The sequence below is a fragment of the Psittacula echo genome (assembly GCF_963264785.1).
Source record: "Psittacula echo genome assembly, chromosome: Z".
Lineage (NCBI taxonomy): Eukaryota > Metazoa > Chordata > Aves > Psittaciformes > Psittacidae > Psittacula > Psittacula echo.
This window is the reverse complement of record NC_137742.1, coordinates 44900816-44924804: the sequence shown is the minus strand read 5'-3', so window position 1 is coordinate 44924804 and position 23989 is coordinate 44900816. Positions and strand designations below refer to the sequence as shown.

The 23989-nt window shown below is 37.6% G+C and overlaps 1 protein-coding gene across 5 annotated transcripts in view; it reads left to right on the top strand.

Moving 5' to 3' along the window:
* The window catches only part of TUT7 (terminal uridylyl transferase 7), a 38687-nt gene extending 17257 nt beyond the window's left edge, over positions 1-21430 (top strand). The window contains exons 10-29 of one of the 5 annotated variants that reach the window (XM_080638705.1): positions 48-167; positions 1133-1264; positions 1942-2122; positions 2513-3636; positions 3744-3894; positions 4565-4636; positions 5502-5602; positions 5994-6051; positions 6736-6839; positions 7840-7929; positions 8011-8124; positions 8233-8310; positions 8919-9096; positions 9810-9857; positions 9963-10054; positions 10540-10655; positions 15327-15652; positions 19436-19512; positions 19688-19751; positions 20474-21430. In XM_080638705.1, the coding sequence (XP_080494831.1) occupies positions 48-167; positions 1133-1264; positions 1942-2122; positions 2513-3636; positions 3744-3894; positions 4565-4636; positions 5502-5602; positions 5994-6051; positions 6736-6839; positions 7840-7929; positions 8011-8124; positions 8233-8310; positions 8919-9096; positions 9810-9857; positions 9963-10054; positions 10540-10655; positions 15327-15652; positions 19436-19512; positions 19688-19751; positions 20474-20541 (3294 nt within the window). In that variant the 3' untranslated portion in view covers positions 20542-21430. Of the gene's footprint in view, positions 1-47; positions 168-1132; positions 1265-1941; positions 2123-2512; positions 3637-3743; positions 3895-4549; positions 4637-5501; positions 5603-5993; positions 6052-6735; positions 6840-7839; positions 7930-8010; positions 8125-8232; positions 8311-8918; positions 9097-9809; positions 9858-9962; positions 10055-10539; positions 10656-15326; positions 15653-19435; positions 19513-19687; positions 19752-20473 lie in introns of all 5 variants that reach the window. The other 4 variants (XM_080638706.1, XM_080638704.1, XM_080638708.1 and 1 more) reach the window with 4 other exon arrangements.
* Positions 21431-23989: the final 2559 nt, after the last annotated feature.

The following is a 23989-nucleotide window of genomic DNA, read 5'->3' as shown; positions in this document are numbered from 1 at the left end:
CATAGTATCGCTTGAAACCTTAATGACTGCACAATTTATTTTCACAGTTGTGCTGTGTTGATCGTCCTGAAGAGGGAGGCTTGTCACCATATGTGTTTGCTTTGATGGTTATTTTCTTTTTACAACAGAGGAGACAGCCTTTTCTACCTGTATATTTGGGATCATGGGTATGTGTATTAATACACTGAATAGTATGAGTGAGAGGACAAATCAGTGGTGGTGGTGTGTTGTAACCTATCAGGTTTTTGCTGTTCTGAACAAGCCATAAGCGAGCCATTTCTGCAGGATTTCAGAGAGATGTTAATTCAGCGAGACTGCACATAACATTTGTATGCTTGCCTGTAAGGGTGCCGTTCACAATCCTAGTCACTGAACTAAGTGCTTGATTGCCCCTTTTGTAAATAAGGAGAGCTGGGCATTGAATGCACTTCATAACAGTCTGCTTCCTCATTTCTTCAGTCTTTCTTCCGGACTCTAGAGAACTTTGAATTTACATAGCTACATCCCTAAACAGTGTCTTGGATTTTGACACCTAATTCTTCAAAATGGAGGCCACAGCTGGGGAGCACACTGGTATGATACCTGCCCAAGGGATCAGACTAGGGGTTTAGAGCATTTATTTCTTGGGTGTAGAAGCTCAAGTGCATTTTAGTATCAAGAGTTGTGTTATGGACACACATCCAGAATCCAGTTCACCAGGACATGGTCCAAGTGTTATATTTGTGACACCCACTTTCGTTCTTGTAGTCACCTGCTGTATTTAGTGTGCATGTTCCACTTACATGGGCCTTGTAGTTAACATTTTCCTTCAGTACATGGCTGGCTCATTCCCAAAGCCTCTCTACTCTCTGCAGTGGAGGAGAAATGTCATGTGGTATATGTTCATATAATTAAAAAATACATATTCGTGCTTGTGTAACGTGCAAGCACAAGTGTCTATGGCACATGGGTACCCTTCCAAAAGCACTGAACTTTTGAGAGCCTTTTGCATAGGGAGAAGAGAGAAGCAGGTTGGCACATACTACAGGCTACTTTTAAACTTTGTTCTGTTTTAGTTTGTCTTACTACCATGGGGAGGTAAGATTTAAAGTTCATGTAATGTTTAGTATGTTTCTTTTTCTGTTTCCTTTAGATTGAGGGATTCTCATTAAACAAATTAACTAATTTTCATCTGAAAGAAGTTGAAAATGATGCGGTAGTTTGGGAACATAACCCCACTGATGATTCTGATTTGCTACAAGAAACTTCCCCTAGAAGGGGCAAGGTCTGAACCATTTAATTTACTTGTATTCTCAAAAAAAGAACCATCTTCTAGTTTAGTTTTGTGTTTATGTTGCAAAACCATGAGCTGAACTAAGAGATTGCATGACTGCTCGATACAAGATTTACTATGCTTAACTCTTGGTGCTAGAGTTTATAGAGTTCTAGCAATTTTATCTCAGAATTAGTTTAAGCATATGAAAAATATTTCCTCTTAGCTTTGAACTGTTCTTACAAATTATAACAACTTTGAAAGAAACAATATCACTATATTATTTCATGTTATGACAGTTAACTATACAGCTTAGGCTTTGGTAAAAAATAGGCTATATAGTCCATTCTGTCTAATTAGATTAGATGTGATATTTTCTTGGAAATTGATGAATTATGGCATAAACACTTAAATAAGCAATTGTTATTAGTCGTTGCTATTTATAACCGTTTGTTATTCATAACCATTTGCTATTCATAACCGTTGTTCCAGTCTTTCATTTTGAAGTTTTATAATTTGAGTTTATACTATCTCTCTCAATTTTTTAATTGCAGGTTTTTTTGCAATTGCAGAAGTATAGAAGCAACTAAGAGTTTTGTAATATTACATTGCAGACGAAATACAAGGAAGTGTAACAACCAAAAACCTGTGCATTAAATATTATTTAAGTTTTCTTTTATAATTTACAGGTTCCCTTAGTATTTGATTCAGGACAGCAGTGTTCAGCACCTGCTGGTCAGCTCTGGCTAGAACTGCTTCGTTTCTATGCCTTGGAGTTCAATATGGCTGATTTTGTTATTAGCATACGACTCAAAGAAGCAGTGTCTCGTGAATCAAGGGACTGGCCTAAAAAGCGCATTGCTGTAGAAGGTATATATATATATATATATACACATATCTCATAAAACTTCAAAGAACTGTTATTTTAATTTTCTAGGGTGCTATCTTGACTGTTGACATTGTGTGTAATAGGTTAGAATTTTTCAATATTGGACTGTGATTCCCAGTATTATAGGAGAATATGGTTTTGGGAAAAAAAAAAATCCATCTAAGATTTCTCTTGGGATTTTTTTTCAACATTATCAAAAGTTAATTAAGTGGACTTAAAAATTGTCTTCAGCACAATTCATAGATTTTATGTCCTTACACAGTATTTTAGAGTAACTAATGTTAGTATATTCAAATTTTATAAGGATGTAAGTTTATTCTTTTTTATGAAGTTAACTCTTGCACTGCTGGCTCACTTCTTCTTTCTATTAGACCCATATTCAGTCAAAAGGAATGTGGCAAGAACTCTGAACAGTCAGCTAGTGTATGAGTATATTCTTCACTGCCTAAGAGCAACTTACAAATATTTTGCCTTGCCTCACAAAAAAAGTGCAAAATCAAGCAAAAAGTCCATTCTAAACGCCCATGAAGAGAAATCCCAAATGCTGCACCATGGAAAAGATGCTATAAAGCATAAAAATGCTGATTTGCAAAACTTGGATAGTAGAACAAGCACACCAGTAGTGGAAGACTGCATAATAGCGACTACAGGTATGCCCCAGACACATAGAACTGATGCTTCAAAACTGTGTGATGGCTCAGAAAGTTTCACAGAAGAAGAACTGGCTGATGATATAAATCATTTGGGAATTGCCTCTGAAGATTCGGACTGTATAGTTGAGGAAGTTATTTCTGGAGATAATGAGGATTTTAAACCAAGTTGTGAGAAGACAGACAATGGAAATGAAGAGGAGGAAGAGGAAGAACATGAACAACAAAAAAGGTGGAATAGTATCTTGACTACTGAGCAAGAAATAGATGAAGATAGTGATAGTGGAGATCCCCCTGTTACACTAAATGAGCATGATATAGAGACATGTGGTACTTCAGACTTTGAAGGTTTTCAAAATGCTGCATTTGCAGATATTGATGAGTTTGCCTTAGAGTGCAGTGATATAATGGAAGACAAGAGAGATGTTGATGAGGAGAGCACTGAAGGTTCTGATGAACTGCATGAATCGCTGAAGAAATTCACGTATTTAACATGGAGTCAAATGATTGACTCAGATGATGAGGAGGAAGAGGAGGAAGAATCTGGTCTTCTAAACCAGAGAGAGTGTGGTGTTAGAAGAGCTTTAGATGAACTAGATAATGCGTACATTGGATCTGGCAATGATGATGCACTGTCAGAGGAAGAAGAAGATGATTTTTCCCTCCCCAATAAATGTGAGAACAAACACACTGAAGAACATGTGGATGAACTTCTGAGAAGCGATTTGAGTCAAGAGGATCTTACTGAGAAGGGAAGCCTTTTTCAAGAGAACACAGCAATAGAGCAGGGTTTAGAATATGAACTTTTTTATGAATTCAGTAAAACAGCTTTTACAAAGGGCAAGGTAAGCAAACTGAATCAGAACATACTGCTTGTGTTCTATTATCAGTTATATTAAAGTGTTGCTCAAATTCAGTGATGTAAAACCAGTATCGCTTTCTGTTCCTGCAGTCTCCTACAGTTGTGTGTAGCCTGTGCAAACGGGAAGGTCATTTAAAGAGGGATTGTCCAGAAGACTTGAAGAAAATTGAGCTTGACCCCCTGCCAGAACTGACACCCAAATTCTCAGTTATTCTAGATCAAGTTTGTGTCCAATGTTACCGTAAGTTTTTTCCTATAAATACTGTGCAGTAGCAATAGTGCAAAAAATAATAAAATAATCACGTTAATGGTGTTGTAAAAGGACACAGTTTATTTGCCACACTGCATCCAACTCTTAAATACTATTCTCAGATTTGTAAGGGCTTTAATGGGACTGCTGAGTAGTTTGTATCTAGAGAATAATGGTTTGTATTTAGATATTTATCATTATCTACAAAATCTTTAGGTTTATCTTCCCCACTGTGGCTGTATGATTACTCATTTAGACATCTTGGGAATTATATTGAGTTTAATTTTGGGTGAGTTTTTTGACTGATGCTTTTACAGGTCTATCTGAATTAACTGTTCTAGAAAAAAATTAGTCAAAATACTGTTTTATAACAATTCTCCACTTTTGCTCTTTTCAGACTGACCCAACTTTCCTCCTTTCTCTCTCCATTTCTGACCAGACAAAATGCATTATTTGTCTAATTAATGTTTTTCTTTGAACAGGTATTTTTCTTCTACTTCATCCTTGCTTGCTTTCCTTCACATGTAAATCTTCTCTTCCTTTTTCTTTGCCCCCTACCTTGCTGAAAACCCCTCACTTTTTTCATTTGAATCTTTGCTTTTGACTCTACAGATCAGTTTGCCTAATTTTTTTATTTTTTTATAAGGTGATTTTTCTCCAGGTATTGTGGAGGATCAGGCTCGGGAACATATAAGACAAAACTTGGAAAACTTCATTAGACATGATTTCCCAGGTAATTAGTCAGTTTTAGCTTTTTATTTATACTTTGGTGTGTTTGTACTTGTGTGTTTTCCAAGAAAACATCAACATAATAAACACTTCCGGTTTGAACACTTAACCTATAATTGTTGCTCAGCATTGCTATAATTAGTTACATTAATTTATGTTTTTTAAGGCTTTGGTTTAAGTTGTTTTTTTACTTAGTAATATATACAACACATTAGTAGGAAGGAACAATGAGAAGTTAAGGAGAAAACTGTCAACACAGTAGTGGAACAGCCTGTAATTGTTTTAGCTGTATTCATTAGCCAGACTTCTTCTTGTTCTATTTGCTCTTAAAAACAAGCTTTTTGTAATCCTTCCTACTGAAACTTACTCATTTTGGAACATTTTAAAATACAGGTACTGTATTTGCAGTACTTAGCTATTTGAATTTTTTTGTTTTGCTTTGTTTCTGGAGTCCTTACCAGGTGTTTCTGTAACACCTGGACTTTGGTTCATAGTCTTTTAAAATTAGCAGCAGATATTTTTGGCTGGAGCTTGGTATGTGGTCAGATATATCCTTTACCCTGAAAATCTCTGTAGAGAACAGTCTTACTTTTTTTTTTTTTTTTTTTCAATCAGATGTCAGCTGATTGCTGCATGCTGATGATTTAATTATCAGAAAACCTGTCTTGTTTCTGGATTTGTCAGACTGCTCATTTGAAGCAATGAAAGTGAGAGATTTTGCACATCAGCAAAGTTAATGAGAAAATAAGTTTTGATGTATCACAGTAATGTTTTTATGCCTGTATTAAAAGACATTCAGTGGATTGAAGTTACATGCAACTTGAGATTTTGTGTCCATATGGGGTTATAACCCATCATATCTCTTACAGGAACCAAGCTGAATTTGTTTGGCTCATCAAAAAATGGCTTTGGCTTCAAAGAAAGTGACCTTGATATCTGTATGACAATTGACGGGCGGGAAACTGCTGAGGTAGTTTTAAACATTGGTTTGGGTTTTTTTGTTTGTTTGTTTTGTTTTAAAACATGCAAAATTTTATGGTTATATTGTGTATATATAGTGTAACAAACTTACTATTTTATAGAAGCTTTTCAGATTGGAAGAAAGCACAAATCAGTGCCACAAAAATTATTTTAAGGGGTTCTGCTGTTCGTCTAGGCAATATATAAACTTTAAAAGCTTATGTTGAGATACTGTATATTGTTGACTTTGCAGGTGCTATTCTGAAACTATTTCTGGTCTTCAGATAATTGTATATAATATGAAACTCTCAGTCATACAGCTTCAATCTTACTGGCAAGTAATTAAAGTTTTTCCTAAATGTAGCAGATACAACCGTCAACTTTTTTTCTTAATGTCTTAGGGACTTGATTGCATCAGAATCATTGAAGATTTAGCAAAAGTTCTCAAGAAACAGTCAGGTAATTTTCTTGAAAATTAAAATAAGTGGTTCTGTTTATGTGACTTCAGTTGCTGTAGTGACAACATTCTGGGGCACTATAGATTAAAATCATTAAGATAAAACTATACTGAAGAGCATAACATTACAAAGAGTGAGGTTATATGTTCTGAACACTCAAATTTATTGTTGTTTGCATATGTAAGTCTATGACGTTATAATCTTATAGGACTGCATCTGAACTGGACATACAGTGTATTTATAACCTGCATGCATAAGGATAAAGTTTCAGGCTTCAAGGTAGTCGTTATGTTGTATGCTCTAGTGCACAGTAAATTAATAGTAAAAGGTAGGCTGATACAAGTTTGCAATGAGGATTCTGTTTTTTTCTAGAAGAAATTGCAATTTATAGTGCTTGCTTTGATGTATTTCACATGAATTTAATGTAATTGAAGTGAACTATCAGTGATCTGTTAAGCTTATTTTTATATAACATTTAGACTGATCTTTGTTTTATTGAGGAGCTAAATGTATATTTGTATATATTTAGCAAATTAGTCATGTTTGACAAATGCCTAAAATCAACATTAAAATATAACTGAAATACAATTTTGGTACCAATTAAGATTTTTATTTTGTAGCCTTTTTACTACAGTTTGGAGTTACTGGTATTGCAGTCATTCAGTAATTAAACATTTCATCCTAGGTTTAAGAAGTGTCTTGCCTATAACAACCGCTAAAGTCCCAATTGTCAAATTTTTCCATGTCAGAAGTGGTCTTGAAGTAGATATCAGTTTATATAATACTCTGGTAAGGTTATTGCCTTTTTCATTTATTTTCTAACAGAAAAGTGTGGGTCATCATCTTAAGATTGAAGTGACTGCTTTGTTGAGGTTCAGTTATCAACTGTTTCCAGTTACCTCTTGCACTTTTAGATATTCAAATAACCTTTTATTTTTTTTATTTGATCATGAGTGAGGTCAGTGCACAATTGTGACTTTACAGTTGCCACTTCCCTAAGAAAATATATTCATTCTTCAGTAATAGCAAGAACTAGTGGTTTAGGTGTTTAAGTCTTTCTGTAGATGAGAGACAAAATAATGTAACTTCAGTGTTCTAACGCTCCAGTTCTCATCATGGCTCGCTCTTGCTTTGCCTTGAGACCTGGAATAATGATTTTGAACCTAGCTTGCCTGAACTGGAACATGTTAGAATTTATTAAAAGCCACAAGTTCTTTGGGAAAATACTATAAAAACTGGTTTTGGGTGGAGTGGGGTTTTTTGGGTTTGTTTTTTTTTTTTCCAGTACCCCTAAACTTCAAAAGCTAGTTCCTTGAAATAGTATAGGAAAGTAACATTTACAGCCCAGTATTAAACTTTCTAAAGTTTTCATATGGGCTCAAGGGAAGTCTTGAGAAAGATACCTCAACCACAGAGTTTTCTTCTTGAAGTTATACATCCATATGGGTCAGTTGATTAGCTCTCACTTTTCTGGGCTGAAATTGTTTAGTTCAAGAACCTACCTTCTACCAGACACTTTGAAAATGAAGTGGTAGATTAATGCTTCCCATTCTGAAGCACTGTTCTGTGAATACTACTTTGTGTGTAGATAAAGGATGTTGATCAGCTTTTTAAGAGAGCAGGTGATAACCTCATCAAGCACTCCTTTTCTCGATACACATTCTACTATTCAGGGCTTCGCATCTGCATTTCTTGAGCATGCAACTTAGAGCTCTTGGGTTTTGTGTTTCAGCTTACTGCTTAATTTCTTCACAGCTCTTGTATTTTGTGTATGACCTTCTCTTTATAGGCCTTGCATAACACAAGACTCCTGTCATCATATGCAGCCATTGATCCAAGAGTAAAGTATCTATGTTACACAATGAAAGTCTTTACAAAGGTAAGTGTATTTCAGGCATTCTAGAAGCAAGCAGCAAGAGATTATAACAATGAAAGATACGAATGGTGTTTCTTTTTCTAGATATGTGACATTGGAGATGCATCTCGAGGTAGCCTTTCTTCCTATGCATATACTCTTATGGTACTTTATTTTCTTCAACAGAGAAATCCACCTGTAATCCCCGTTCTTCAAGAGGTACAGTATCTCAAGAAAAAAATTACTATCTGTACACAGTATTGACCAGAAGAACATTAATGCTGAACCTGTAGGGCTATTCTAATGAGTTTAATGTTATGCTTTCAGATATACAAAGAACCAAAGAAGCCTGAAATTTTAGTTGATGGCTGGAATGTTTATTTCTTTGATAAGATAGACGAGTTGGTGAGTAAATCAGGTTAATTTGCAAATGAAAAAGAATTCCTTTTAAGAAATACGGTCCTCAGATGTGGTGGTTGAATATAGAAATGGAAGTGGAGTATCTATTGCTTTGAAAATCCCAATACCAAGCTGTAATCTTTAAGAATATGGTTGGTTGTAATTCATCTGGGGGGGAATCTACGAAATCTGCAAAAAATAATTTAAAAAAGTATTTTAAGATGTTAATGATGATTAATTGCTGTGTGCATCACACTACTGGGTGAAGATGATTCCTACAAATAGCAGCTGCATATTTAGTCATAACTGCTTAATCTCATTGAATAATTTTATGTTAAATAGGCACATAAAATGCATTAATAAATTCTTTGTATAATAGGCAAGACCAAATATTAGAAGTTATATTAATTCTCCACTTTCATTGTTACTTTAAAAAAATGTACCATTTAAAAATTGGTATTGGATTATTAATACCAATTATGAAAGTAAGTACTCTGGTGTAACTCAGTTGCGTTTCTTTATAAAATAAGACTTACATTGTTTGAGCTTCCAAGTTATGAAAATTATTCTGCTTAATGTAAGTACTGGAAGTAAAAATATTTCTGTATTTTCAGTCAGTTGTTTGGCCAGACTATGGCAAAAACACTGAATCTGTTGGGCAACTGTGGCTGGGGCTTCTCCGTTTCTACACAGAAGAATTTGATTTTAAAGAACATGTTATCTGCATTCGGAGTAAAAATCTGCTTACAACCTTCAAAAAGCAGTGGACCTCCAAATACATTGTAATTGAAGGTAAAAATATGAAGTAAATGAATATGTGGGGTTTCTTTAATGCCCACATGAAAAACTTTGCTCCACAAGGCTTATTTATTTTTGTGTTACTAGATTATAATCTGTTATTTGGTGATGTTTTGAAATCATTGCAAAATTTCCATTGAGTTTCACTAGTTATAAAAATTATTCTTAGGGGTTTTTTTTCTCTACTGAAAAGAACATGCAAAGCAAACATGATACTTACCATGATGACAGCAACTGAAATAGATTAAACTAAATTCTTTGGAAAAGAAATTACCTGTATTGTAGTTGAGGTTTTCTCTCAAATACCAAGTTTAGCTGAGTTGCTATTTACATGAGGGATTTAAAAGTATGTGTTATTACATTGTTAAGTAATACCATGGTCTCTATCAAGAAAATACAGGGACACATTTTAGAAATGTTCCCTAAACCACTTTCTGGCATCTATGACTTTCATGGAAAGAATTTCTACTCTCTTGTCTGTGCATTCAACTTTCAGAATAACTTTTACCATACTTCAGTCAGTTCGGAGCTAGATGACTGTGATCCTTTGTGCATGGAGTCAATTTATTTTCAACAGATTTGCAAACAGTTCAATTTCAGTATCTTAATTCTGCATTGGAAATAGCTGCCTTGGGTTGTTAATGTGTATGTATACATTGTTGATCTAGTCCTGGGCTTAATTAATGCCTGTAATGCTTTTTGTACAGACCCCTTTGATTTGAACCACAATCTTGGAGCTGGACTGTCAAGAAAAAGTAAGTCTCCTGTTAACAAATCTGGTTACAGAGTGAAGATCTTGTCTTAGATCATACTTTACTGGTTTGTTTGATGTTTTCCTCTTTTTTTCTTTTTCTTCCTAGTGACAAATTTTATAATGAAGGCTTTTATCAATGGCAGAAGGTTATTTGGTACCCCTATAAAAGTATTTCCTAAAGAATATCCATCAAAAATGGTAAGTTGCTTCTAAGATCAGTAGGTGCGTGCTCTTGAGTGTATAACTTAGCAATTGCAGGAGTAATGTTACACTCTCCTTAAGCTCTTCTCTCCTAAATTTTAACTGTCCACTAAAAATCTTTATGGGAGTTACTACTCAGGACTGGTTTTGTGTTGTTTGCATGTAAAATTTGTTGGCATGCAGAATACTAATCAAGTCAAAGGTTTATTGTAGAGGCTTACATATTTTAGTCCCTATCAAAACCAGCTTACTGTTTCTTAAAACTGCAGTTTTAGAAGAGAGCTTGCAGACCTAGTGGTCAGCAGGCTGCCTGTAAGGAAAAGAGGCCAGCAGTCAGTTCACCTCACTGGATCTTTCAGGAATTCAGCTACGCACACCACACTTACTCTTGTCTGTAACTTTTTGCTGTTCTAACACTTGCCTATCTGTCTTGATTCCTAGGTGTATGGATTTTCATTTAAAATGTGTTATTTCTTCCTTAGGAGTACTTTTTTGATCCTGAGGTACTAACAGAAGGGGAACTGGCACCAAATGATAGATGCTGCAGAACCTGTGGTAAAATTGGCCATTTCATGAGAGATTGTCCCATGAGGAGAAAGTGAGTATAGTTTTGGCATGTGTGTGTGTCTGGTTTAAGCCAGTCGGCAAGTCAGCCACGCAGTTTCTACTCCCTTCCCCCCCCCTGCACCTGAGGAATGGGGAGGAGAATCAAAAGAATGTAACTCCCACGGGCTGAGATAAAAACAGTCCAGTAACTAAGGTATAACACAAATCACTACTGCTACCACCAATAATAATAATGATAAGAGAAATAACAAGGGAAGAGAGTACGATACCACCCGCCGAAAAATGAGCCCGACAGAGAAGAGGACGTGCCCTTCTGGGTAACTCCCAGTTACATCCCCGGGCATGACGTGCTGTGGTATGGAATACCTCTTTGGTTAGTTTGGGTCAGGTGTCCTGTCCCTGCTTCCTCTCAGCTTCTCCTCCTCCCTGGCAGAGCATGAGACTCACAAAGTCCTTGGTCAGGGTAAACATTCTGACCAGCAACTGAAAACATCGGCTTTATCAGTATTGTTCCCAGGCCAAAAGTCAAAACCACAGCACTGCACCAGCTACTAAGAAGGAGAAAAACTGACTGCTGCTGCTGAACCCAGGACAGTATCCACGCTTTATTCCATACCATTCACGTCATGCTCAGATCCCACATTTTCCATATACCCTCACTCTCATCTCAGTGCACTGTTGTCTTAGTGCATGGACTAATTCCTATAAAGCTGCTGATTGCATTCAGTCCATGATGTTGGGCTCCATCTCTTATAACAGTCTTTCAGGGCAGGAGAGGCTGTGTGCAGTGGTGGATCGTTGCCTGCTGATGCTGATCGTTCCTTTACTGTAGAACTCGTCTGGTTCTATCAAAGTTCATTCTCTGTTGGGATGATGGTCGGAGGGAAGTCAGGGCCAGTCGCTGGTGCCCTGCAGACTTCTAGTTGATGGGTTATAAAAGTATTACATAGGAGGCAACAGCATACAATTGAGTTCATTGGCTGTTTTCCCCTAAAATCAAATCCCCTTGAGGTACGCATCGGACTTCCCCATCTTCCCGCATTACCCACCAAGTATATTTGGGTCCCTGAGCAGAAGCAACCCCATGAGTGGGTTTCCCTTTACCTGAAGCAGGAATAACCCAGACTGTCTTCCCCAGCAAATTCTTCATGTGCACCACAGGAACTTTGTCCCCCTCTACAATATGTAAAAGTTTTGACTGAGCTGGGCCAGCCCTGTTGGCAGATCCTGGTGTTGACCAACCAGGTGGCCTTTGGTAAGTGTGTATCCCAGTGCTTGAAAGTTCCCCCACCCATTGCTCTCAGTGTAGTTTTTAACAGCCCATTGTACCGTTCGATTTTCCTAGAGGCTGGTGCATGGTAGGGGATGTGATATACCCACTCAATGCCATGCTCTTTGGCCCAAGTGTCTATAAGGTTATTCTGGAAATGAGTCCCGTTGGCTGATTCAATTCTTTCTGGGGTGCCATGTCACCACAAAATCTGTTTCTCAAGGCCCAGGATAGTGTTCCGGGCAGTGGCATGGGGCACAGCGTATGTTTCCAGCCACCCAATGGTTGCTTCCACCATGGTAAGCACATGGCGCTTGCCTTGGCGAGTTGGTGGGAGTATGATATCATCAATCTGCCAGGCCTCCCCATATTTATACTTCAGCCATCGTCCTCCATACAGGAGAGGCTTTAACCGTTTGGCTTCTTTAATTGCAGCACATGTTTCACAGTCGTGAATAACCTGGGCAATAGTGTCCATTGTTAAGTCCACCCCTTGATCACGGGCCCATCTATATGTTGCATCTCTGCCCTGATGACCTGAAGTGTCATGGGCCCACCGGGCCAAAAATAATTCACCTTTATGTTGCCAATCTAAGTCCATCTGAGCCACTTCAATCTTAGCAGCTTTATCCACTTGTTGGTTGTTCTGGTGTTCCTCAGTGGCCCGACTCTTGGGTACATGAGCATCTATATGATGTACCTTCACCACCAGGTTCTGCACCCGGGCAGTGGTATCTTGCCACAGTGCAGCAGCCCAGATGGGTTTACCTCTGCGTTGCCAGTTGCTCTGTTTCCATTGCTGCAACCACCCCCACAGGGCATTTGCCACCATCCATGAGTCAGTATAGAGAGAAAGTACTGGCCACTTTTCTTGTTCAGCAATGTCCAGGGCCAGCTGGATGGCTTTCACCTTGGCAAACTGACTCGATTCACCCTCTCCTTCAGCAGTTTCTGCAACTTGTCGTTGAGGACTCCATACGGCTGCCTTCCATCTCCAGTGTTTTCCCACAATACGGCAGGACCCATCAGTAAACAAGGCATACTGCCTTTCACTTTCTGACAGTTTATTATATGGTGGGGCCTCTTCAGCACGCATCACCTCCTCCTCTGGTGAAATTCCAAAATCTTTGCCCTCTGGCCAGTCCATGATGACTTCTAGAATGCCTGGACGACTGGGGTTTCCTATTCGAGCTCGTTGTGTAATTAGTGCAGCCCATTTACTCCATGTCGCATCGGTTGCATGATGTGTAGAGGAGACCCTGCCTTTGAACATCCAGCCCAGAACGGGCAACCGGGGTGCCAGGAGGAGCTGTGCTTCAGTGCCAATCACCTCCGAAGCAGCTCGAACCCCTTCATAGGCTGCCAGTATCTCTTTCTCAGTTGGGGTATAGCTGGCCTCAGATCCCTTGTATCGCGACTCCAAAAGCCGAGGGGTTGACCTCGAGTCTCCCCTGGAGCTTTCTGCCAGAGGCTCCAGGTAGGACCATTCTTCCCAGCTGCGGTGAACAGTACATTTTTTACATCTGGCCCATTCCGGACTGGTCCAAGGGCCACTGCATGAACTATCTCACGTTTAATTTGCTCAAAGGCTTGTTGTTGCTCAGGGCCCCATTTAAAATCGTTCTTCTTCCGGGTTACATGATAGAGAGGGCTTACAATCGAACTGTAATTTGGGATGTGCATTCTCCAGAACCCCACAGCACCTAAGAAAGCTTGTGTTTCTTTCTTATTAGTTGGTGGAGACATTGCTGTTATTTTGTTGATCACATCTGTGGGGATCTGGCAACGTCCATCTTGCTATTTTATTCCCCAAAACTGAATCTCCTGTGCAGGTCCCTTGACCTTACTCCGTTTTATGGCAAAACCGGCTTTCAGCAGGATTTGGATTATTTTCCTCCCTTTCTCAAAGACTTCTTCCGCTGTATCACCCCACACAATAATGTCATCAATGTATTGCAGGTGTTCTGGAACTTGCCCCTGTTCCAGTGCATTCTGGATCAGTCCATGACAGATGGTAGGGCTGTGTTTCCACCCCTGGGGCAGTCGGTTCCAAGAATGTAACTCCCACGGGTTGAGATAAGAACAGTCCAGTAACTAAGGTATAACACAAATCACTACTGCTACCACCAATAATAATAATGATAAGAGAAATAACAAGGGAAGAGAATACAATACCACCTGCCGAAAATGAGCCCGACAGAGAAGACGTGCTCTTCCAGGGAACTCCGAGTTACATCCCCGGGCATGACGTGCTGTGGTATGGAATACCTCTTTGGTTAGTTTGGGTGAGGTGTCCTGTCCCTGCTTCCTCCCGGCTTCTCCTCCTCCCTGGCAGAGCATGAGATTCACAAAGTCCTTGGTCAGGGTAAACATTCTGACCAGCAACTGAAAACATCGGCTTTATCAGTATTATTCCCAGGCCGAAAGTCAAAACCACAGCACTGCACCAGCTACTAAGAAGGAGAAAAACTGACTGCTGCTGCTAAACTAACTAACTCCTGCTACTCCAGGACAGTGTGGAACTTTTTCATGGGTTTGTTCAGAAGAAAGATTAGGGTTATAGCTATAAAATATTGAAAATTGGCAAATAAAACTTCAAGAGTATGAAATCTTGAAAGCCTTTGTGCTCATTTGTAAGGTGAATGGAAACTTGTACCCTTAGGGTCTGTTTATGTTAAGAGCTGTAATTAAAAATCACCTGCAATCTTATGTAAGTGGGTAAAAAGCTACTTATATCGGATCAGATGAAATCATCTTTTTGCTACACAATAGAGAATTGTGAACTTACATTGTTGAGACTGTTAATTTGGGAATTTATTCAACTTTAGCAACTACAAGTACAGTAGCTGATGGTAGTTTTAAAATAAAGAATCCTGGAGGTGGTGGTATGAAAGCCTACTCAATGTCTAAACTTCTGTATCAGACGCAATAGATTTTTAATCTTGCATTCTGGAGTGAAACCCCAGTTCATTGCACACATGCAAATATGTCCTATACAAAATCACGTAGAATGTTAAAAGCTTGTCCCAGTAGAAGAGACTTTTAGAGATACTGTAAAAATACACAGTTTGAGAAGGGAGTTCTGATTGAATTGTGTAAGTAGACAAAAAACCCCAACAACCTATAATCCTATCTTTTTCACACAGATTTTCTGTTGTGTTCATATTTTTTAAGATATTTTAGAATTTTGGGCTGTATTGTAATATTGTTGTAAAGTTAGATTATTAAATACATTTTACATCAGTGTAGCATTATTTGGTAGAAAAGTCAAGGGGACAAGTGCATTAATTCACTTTATTTAACCCACTCAAGAAATACATGAAATATGTCTTTTATCTGTAGACAGCCCTTGATTTGTTGGATATTCTTTTTTTTTCCTCCATGTATATATGTAAGCCCTATGAACTCTACAGCATTTTTCTTCTCCTGCAGACTAAGACGGCGGCGTGGTTATGAAGATACGAAAAACCAGAGGTACACAGAAAGCAAGGAGAAAAGAAGCAATGAGGACAAAGAAACTCAGATTAGAACAACAGAAAAGGAGAGCTTAATCAAGGAGGGAAAGTTGCATGTCTGTACACCTCAGAAGAGGAAACTAGGAAGGGCAATAGTGGAAACTGGAAGAGAAAAGACTCCAAGGCAATCAGCAGAGAAGTGGAAGCGCCTGGAAGATAGAGACTTAAGAGAAAAACGGTGTTTTATCTGTGGAAGAGAAGGTCATATTAAAAAGGAGTGCCCAGAGTATAAAGGAGCTGCAGGTATGAAACTAGATAAAGCTGAGCAGTCTAAACAGAGCTTTTGGTTTTCGGTATTTTTGGTTGACTGACATGTAGGGGTTTTGCTTTGAATTGCATTATATAAATGCTAACTTTTTTTTTTTTTTTTTTTAATGTACTTACATTAGCCAGTTTTCTCTTCACCCTCACCTACCTTTCAGAACTTTGCCATATCCCAATAGATTTAACATAGTTTCTCATAGCAGGTAAGGTGCTTGCAATATAAAAGATATGAATGTCTAATATATTGTCATTGGTTTCATTGTCCTCACTGTGTAAGAGTTTGCTAACATTTCAAATTACAGCTTCTCTTTCAGTACATCATAATTGCAACTAAAGCTCACCTTATAGCTCTTCACATCACCTAAACCAGAATTATTCTGTAGACCATGAAATCACACAAGATAGAATATTGTGAATGAAATAATGTTCCTGCCAACTCAGCAGGAGGGATACTGCAATCTGTCTTATTTTTCATAGAGTCAGTTTGCAACTTTGACTTTAAAAAATAAAAAATGTTACTGCACAAATGCCCCAAAATACAGATCCTGACAGATCTGAACAAAATAACTAAATACTTGCTTAGTAACATCTAAGTCATCCTTCAGATAAGACAGATCTCGTATCATCTGTGTTGTAAAGATTATCATTCTAAGATAAACTGAGACTCCTTAAGGCAGTGAATGGTACTTTTAGTTAGTTTCCAAAGAAAGGTAGTAGTATTATTTCCCTGGAGGTAAACCTAGGAACATTTAAATTCATGCTGGATTAATTTGCTTATAATATGATGAATTACAGATTAGTCATGACTTGACTTCTGAAAGTAACAAACAGGAATCCTTTGTATAAACATAGTTTCAAACCTGTACTAGCAACAATATTCTCTCTGGCTTAGATCAGGAGACTTTTCTTAATCAGATGTAATTGGTGCAAGAGAGCATAAGACTGTGCTAACAGAGTACTGGAAGTAGGAGGAAAATGGTGCCAATATACTTAGAAGTGTTCTTAGTTTGATAGGTCACTAGAAGTGTTGACTGGATAGAAAAGGTGCTTAAAAATTGATGCCATGTTTTATTCAGCTTTTGACCTTTTGAAGCTGTATGTCAAGTCTAAATTTAACTTCTGAGTTTCTTTATCTTTGACCTTGTCTTGTTGAGCTTTTCTTTCTACCATTCAATTTTCTATGGTGCTAAATTTGCTAAGATGAAGGGGCATATGCCTGACTGTTTTGTAGTTAGTGACATGGTTGTATCTCATAACATCATATGAGAACTATGCTAAGGCTGTACGGTATGTAAGTCTAAACTCATGAATTATGGAGTAGGTGGTTTTTGTCTGTTATCTGTATTTTACAAATTACTATACTTGAGTTTGAAGAGAATTGCTGTAGGTTGAGCTTTGCTTTTTTTTGTGTGCTTTGTGCCCAGAATATTCTGTCTAGTTGAATAGAGCACTATGAACAAGTAGACCTAAGAGATTATATTTTTTTTGTTGTGTTCCATTTTGTAAGACTATGGATAATTCAATTACCTGTTCAATTATCTTCGTTCATTTTCTGAAGTTCCCTATGTCCCTCTGATTGTGGAGAAGGGTACAGAGCTTAATTTATTATAGGTTCCTAACTTAGATGCATAACTATATATGCATCTGGTTCTAGCCCAGCCCATAACTCAGCATCATGCAGCTGCTTGCTCATCCACCCTCTTTATTCCCCCCAACTCTGGAGGAAGGATGGGGAGGATAAGGAGGAGAATCAAAAGAATGTAAAACCCATGGGTTGAGATAAAAACAGTCCAGGAACTAAAATATAAAACAATACTACTACTACTACTACCACCACCAGTAATAATAAAACAACTACTAGTACCACTAATAATAAGGGAAATAACAAAGAGAATATAAAACTAAAAAGAGAAAGGAAAAAAACCCAATAAACACAAGTGATGCGCAACACAATTGCTTGGCATCTGACTACAGGTACCCAGTCCGACCTGAGCAGTGATCTGGGCCTTCCAGGTGACTCCTCCCAGTTTATGTACTGGGCGTGACGTCCTGTGGTATGCAATACACCTTTGCGTAGTTTGAGTCAGGTGTCCTGTCTCTGCTCCCTCCCAGCTTCTTGTGCCCCTCCTCACTGGCAGAGCATGAGACTGAAAAGTGCTTGATCAGTGTAAGTATTACTGAGCAACAGCTAAAACCATCAGTGTGTTATCAGCCTTGTTCTCAGTCTAAAGCCAAAACACAGCACTGCACCAGCTACTAGGGAGGAGAAAAATGTTACAGCTGAACCCAGGGCAGTATCCACTGCTTATTCCATACCATTCACATTATGCTCACATCCCACATTTTTCAGTATACCATCACTTTTTGTCTCTTGAGATATATATATATATATACACACACACAAAGAGAAAGGTATCATTCCTTAGTCCATGGACCATCCCTGTGAAGTTCACTGAATTCATTCAGTACATGATGTTGGGCTTTATGTGTCATAACAGTCTTTCAGGGCAGGAGAGACAGTGTGAGAGAATGTTTCCTTCCTACGTTTGCCCCCTGAGGCAGGGAAAAAAGAGGTGCAATTGTTAACGATTCCCATTACACACTTCCCAAAATATAGAGCTGATAGCCATGCTGAGAATGCATACCACATCAGTTTAATGATCGATGATTCTATTGTATTACAAGCCATTACTGTAAAGTGCAACGAAACAAGAACCTTAGCCCAGACCCCAAAGCCAATAAATGCTAAAACAGCAAATGCTGGCTGCAAGTAAGGTGTGGCATGCTGACACTGTGAGATCAAGGCCAACAACTCCAAGACCAAATAAATCAACACTACAAGGAGTGACTATTAGTCTGAAACAATGAACGTTTATCACAAATATTTTTAGACACACTCTGGTCAGATCTATTTTTATTTCAACCCTTCGGGCCCCACTCTGGGTGCCAGAAAGGACTCTTGTGGTTTAAATACAGCTGGTAACTGCACCGTGGAGCCACTCACTCAGTCCCCCCCATTCTTCCCTTCCTCCCTGCTCACTCCCAGCAGGATGGGGAAGAGAATCAAAAGAATGTAAACCCCACGGGCTGAGATAAGAACAGTTCCAGTAAATAAAGTACAATACAAAACTACTACTGCTACCACTAATAATGATAAGGGAAATAACAAGGGGAGAGAATATAAAACTTGCAAGGGAAGAAAAAAAAAAACCAACCCAAAAAAGATAAGTGATGCACAATACAGTTGCTCACCACCTGCTGACCAATACCCAGCCTGACCCAAGCAGCAGTCTGGCCTTCTGGGTAACTCCCCCCAGTTTATATACTGGGCATGACATGCTGTGGTATGGAATACCCCTTTGGCTACTTTGGGTCAGGTGTCCTGTCTCTGCTTGCTCCTAGCTTCTTGTGCCCCTTTTTAGTGGCGGAGCATGAGACTGAAAAGTACTTGATTGTGGTAAGCATTACTGAGCAACAGCTAAAAACATCCATGTGTTACCAGCTTTGTTCTCAGACTAAAGCCAAAACACAGCACTGCACCAGCTACTAGGAAGGAGAAAAATAACTGCTACATCTGAACCCAGGACAGCACCTCATCTCATTGTGCCAGTTTTCCATTTTACAGAAATGAGAAAAACAGCAATATCCTACATTCTACTGTCTATGAAGGTAGATTGTAAATATCATGGTATTTTTGTATCTTAAAATACCTGAAATAGAATCTAGTTTTAAATTAGCAAATCTTTGTTATGACTTTTTCAGGTGGTTCAAAACCAGAAGTGTTGTATGGATCCCCTTTGTTACCCAGTGCTTCCAAACATGCTGGTAGATTAAATCAGGTAAACACTAAGTGTCCTTCTTCTTTGACCTTTTTCTCCTTAAATGTTCTAAAGTCCATATAAAGTAATTAAAAATAGCTTTACTTAAGCTTTCAAGGAGAACCTTTTTTTTCTTAGTTGTGGAATGACATAATATAATTTTCTTGGTTCATCAATGTGTATCTGTTGTTTACAGGGAGTGCTTATACATGAAGAAAAAAAGAAACAAAAAGGAAAAGTATTTTTGAGTCCCCAGTCAGGTTTGTATATCTTCATTTCAATTCAGAAATTCTGGAGCACTTTCTTTTAAGGCTTCTTCAAAGTAATTGGCTAGAATTCCATATGATCAGCTAACTTGAGAGGCTATCAAAGCACATCTTTGGTCTGAGCTGAGAAAATGAAGGGAAGTTAAAATTGCACTTATAAGTAGCATTCAGATGACAGTATAAAGGCCTTTATGTACTCTCTCTGGAGATGTTCTACATTAGATGTGTGGTTACAAATGCAGCTTCTTTACAGTAATTTCACAAACTTACTAAGAGGTATCATGAAGATTTTAAAAGGGTTTTTAATAAAATACATAAATATCTTCTGGGACATCTGAAGGGGGGAACCCAAGTAGTCTTTACAAACTATGGAAAAATATACTGCAATTAATTATCTCAAATTAAATTCTCAGTTTTGTTGGAAGACAAAGTATTTTTTGTTTTCAGTGCAAGGCTTTTTCAAATCCAAGTTTGGGGATTTTTAAACACAAAGTGCTTGTCATTTGGCGAGGTATTTAGTTAAAAAATGTTACTTTTCACTTTTGTATTCTAGTACTTCTGTATTTCATACTGTCTTCCAGCATGTAATGATCTAAAGTTGAACTGTGTGTGCTTTTTTTTTCGTTCGACTTAACAACAATTTTCTCCTGATTGTTTCAGTTGGTTTATGTCTTGTCTGTCTTTTTCTTCTTTTTTCATTAAACTCCCGATCTTAGGCAGCCTTTCCAACAAATACATGACTCAGGGAAAAGCCTCACAGAAGAGGACCCAACAAGAATCATGAGGGATATTAAGCACTGTTAAATTGCAATACAGACCCTTCATTCATCTAAAAAATTTTCTTTGTCTAAAGCATCTGGACTCACAGGACAGAAGAATAGACAACCTTCAACTTAATTTTAATGAAATATCGGTGGTTTATTTTAGATTGGTAGTACAAGCAATACTGACCCCTGCTCTGAAATAGATTGTTGGAGTATTTAAATAGAAAGCCATAATTTTTTGTATTTCTTTTTTTTTTTTGTAAATCATATAAAAAAGGGCAGGTATTAAAAATGGACTGTTTGCAAGGTTTTGTCATTTCATCTGATCATTTTAAAATGCACATTTTAAAATTGAGTGCAAGCCAAATACATTATACTCAAAAATTGATTTTTTGAAGCAGCAAATAATATTTATTAATGTTGATTGTATACTGAATCCTTGTTTAAAAGTGTTCTAAATGTTTGTAAACTGCTAAGTTTTTGGTTTGTTGGTTTTTTTTCCTGTGGAGAACTGAAAACATAGAAGTTAGTAAACATACATAAAACAATCTCTGGACAAGCATTGCCATTGAGATTTCGTGGGGGTTTTTCTATTCTGTGATTCTTATGGGAGTTCATTAGCTGCTGTGTGCAACAAGAAAAACTAAGAAGCAGGTCAGTCCTGTTTGATGCTGCTAAGAATCTTTTTCAAGCCCTTGAGGATACAGATAAAAATGCTTTAAAGAATAGAGGTATTATATTTGGCAACTGAGGAAAACACATGTCCATTTTCATAAAATGTGAAGAAGATCCTTATACTAGCCACAAACTTAATTAAGAGTATGAACTTGAGCTTTACTTGAAGTGCTTCCAGAGCTGGCAACGTACTGTCTTTTCTTGTTCAGGAAAGAATTAGTTACATTGTGAAATTGAAACCACTGTTATTTATGACTTTGAAATAAATTAAAAAAAATAATAATAATTAAAGTCAGACTTAAGCTTCTTATTTCTTCTTAGGTTGTATTTTTTAGTATTCCTGACTTAAATGTAGAATTAATAACAACTTAGTAGAATTATGTGGGTTTAGAAATGTCATGGTTCTTTTTTTTCCGTATTCATCTGTTTTTATTAAAGTTGAAAGCTAGAATTGACCTAAAGTGGTCTTAGGGAACTGGGACCCTAACTCCTCTTTTGGTTTTAATGCATCTGTAGCCACCTATCTGTAAACTTTTAGATGTGCAGCTTTCTCAAATAATTTCTTTTGTATACTTCCCTCAACATATTTTCAAGCAAAATATTAGCTAGCAAAAAAGCCTAGAAAATACTTCCAACTGTCATCTTTAGCATATTTCATATGAAATAAAGTCAGTTTTCCCTCAAAAATAATTCTTGTAGAATTCATAACCCCCGAACAAAAAAAGAAAAAAACCACACATACACAAAGAAAACCACAAAAAAAAAAAAACACAACACACTAAAAAATAACCAGAGCAGATGGACATGACTATGTATGCCTTATTCAGCCCTCTATTCAGACTTACTTTCAGTTTTGCTGATGGGAATTAAGTATGTAAGCTTCTAAGGGACTATGTGATAATCTCAAGAATAGAAGTTATTTTAAGGGGCAGACAGGAACAAACAGATCTATGCATACTCACCCTTTCCATTTGTGATACTTTGTAGTTTAGCAATGAAATGTCTAAACTTGCATCAGAGTGAAAACTCACTCTGCTTCCACCCATCTTCTCACTTTGAAGCTGCTGCAACTACAAGTTCTCTATAGCCACTAATCTCATAGCCCTAAAATTGGATATATATTACAAGCATTAAGCCAGTAAGCAATAAATCCTTTGTTTGCTTAAGGAGTAGTAAAAGAGCAGAGCCATAATTTACAGAATTATATGTGACACAGAAGAAACACAGTTGAGGAGGCATACATACCTACTACATTAAGTTGTAAAATTCAGGGAATGAATTCAAAACTAACACTGAAGAAAAGTATGTTCTTCACAATTCTTGATATCCAAGATCGTGTTTGCCTTATGGGAATATTTCCTCAAGAGAGCAACTTCCCACATACAAAGGAAAACTCGAAAGGACACACAGCATTAATAAAAATTTCTAGAAAAAGAACAGTATCGGAAGTAATAGCAATAAATTAAGATAATAGTTTACAACTAAATTCATCCTAATAAAAAGTAGCAATAAATACTAATAAACTAAAAGACCTATTTTGAACCACCTGTATTCTCAGTCCCTGTAATTATATGGGGGAACACTGAGTTGGTGCTGTTTCCAAAGCTGGAAAACTTCCTGTGAGTACTTAGTTATCAGTGTCGAAAAATGGAGAAGGATTAACATGTGTCATCTCCCCTAATTTAATTGTTCTGGTAGGATTTGTTTCATAGCTATGAATAAAACCAGGTTTTCATCCATTCAAAATTTTATGTAAATGTATTTAAATACCCATTGATTTGTAAACCTTATTATCAAATTTTTATAAGAACTGCAGAAGCAACATAAAAAGTGAAGTTGCTGGTAACCTTTTGGGGCCTGAAACAGTTGCTTAGAATGGGAGCTTACTAGCAAAGAAACTATTTTAAAATTTTTCCTATACTGATAAAGTTATCAAAAAATTTTCTTGTTATTTACTTGAACTATACAGATTTTAATACTGACTTTTGCTTTTATGTTACTTTGGTAATGTACTGAACATGAAAAACATCTTAGAACAAGGCTGCTGTTCCAGTCCATGCTCAGTCTTTACTGCTGAGATTCATTCTGCAGACAAGTGACTAAGGAGTGATGATTGGAAGCATCCTAAAGAAGTACAGGAGGGTAAAGGTCTTTGTGCCTGCATGGTAGACCATGACTGATGAAGAAGGTATTAGTTGCATTCATATACAAGCCTCCCCCCTCCAAGCATATATATTGCTGACTTCAGCTTCAGGCTGATGGGGCACTTAAGCCCCATACTTCTCAGTGGTTGTGCTTTAGTTGAGGATGGTTACCCAAGTTGTATGTAATGGTGTGTGAAAGACACGTTTTGTGTAGGTGAAGAATATACAACTTCTTTTATACACTTGCTATCTTTATCTGTGAGAGAGAAATACTGTGCCTCATCAAACAGTAGTGGCATAATTATGTATGTAAAAAAGAAAAACATCTGCATGTTTACTACCAAGCTCTTCAAAACAGCTAACCCCAGAATGAGGTACCCAAAGCAGGTGTCATGATGATCAGGGAACTGGAGCACCTCCCATACATACAGGCTGAGAAAACTGGGGCTGTTCAACCTTGGAGAAAAGAAGGCTGCGTGGAGACCTCACAGCAGCCTTCCAGTATCTGAAGGGGGCCTATAAGGATGCTGGGGAGGGACTCTTCATCAAGGACTGTAGCAACAGGACAAGGGGTAACGGGTTAAAACGTAAAAAGCAGAAGTTCAGGTTAGATACAAGGAAGAAGTTCTTTACTGTGAGGGTGGTGAGA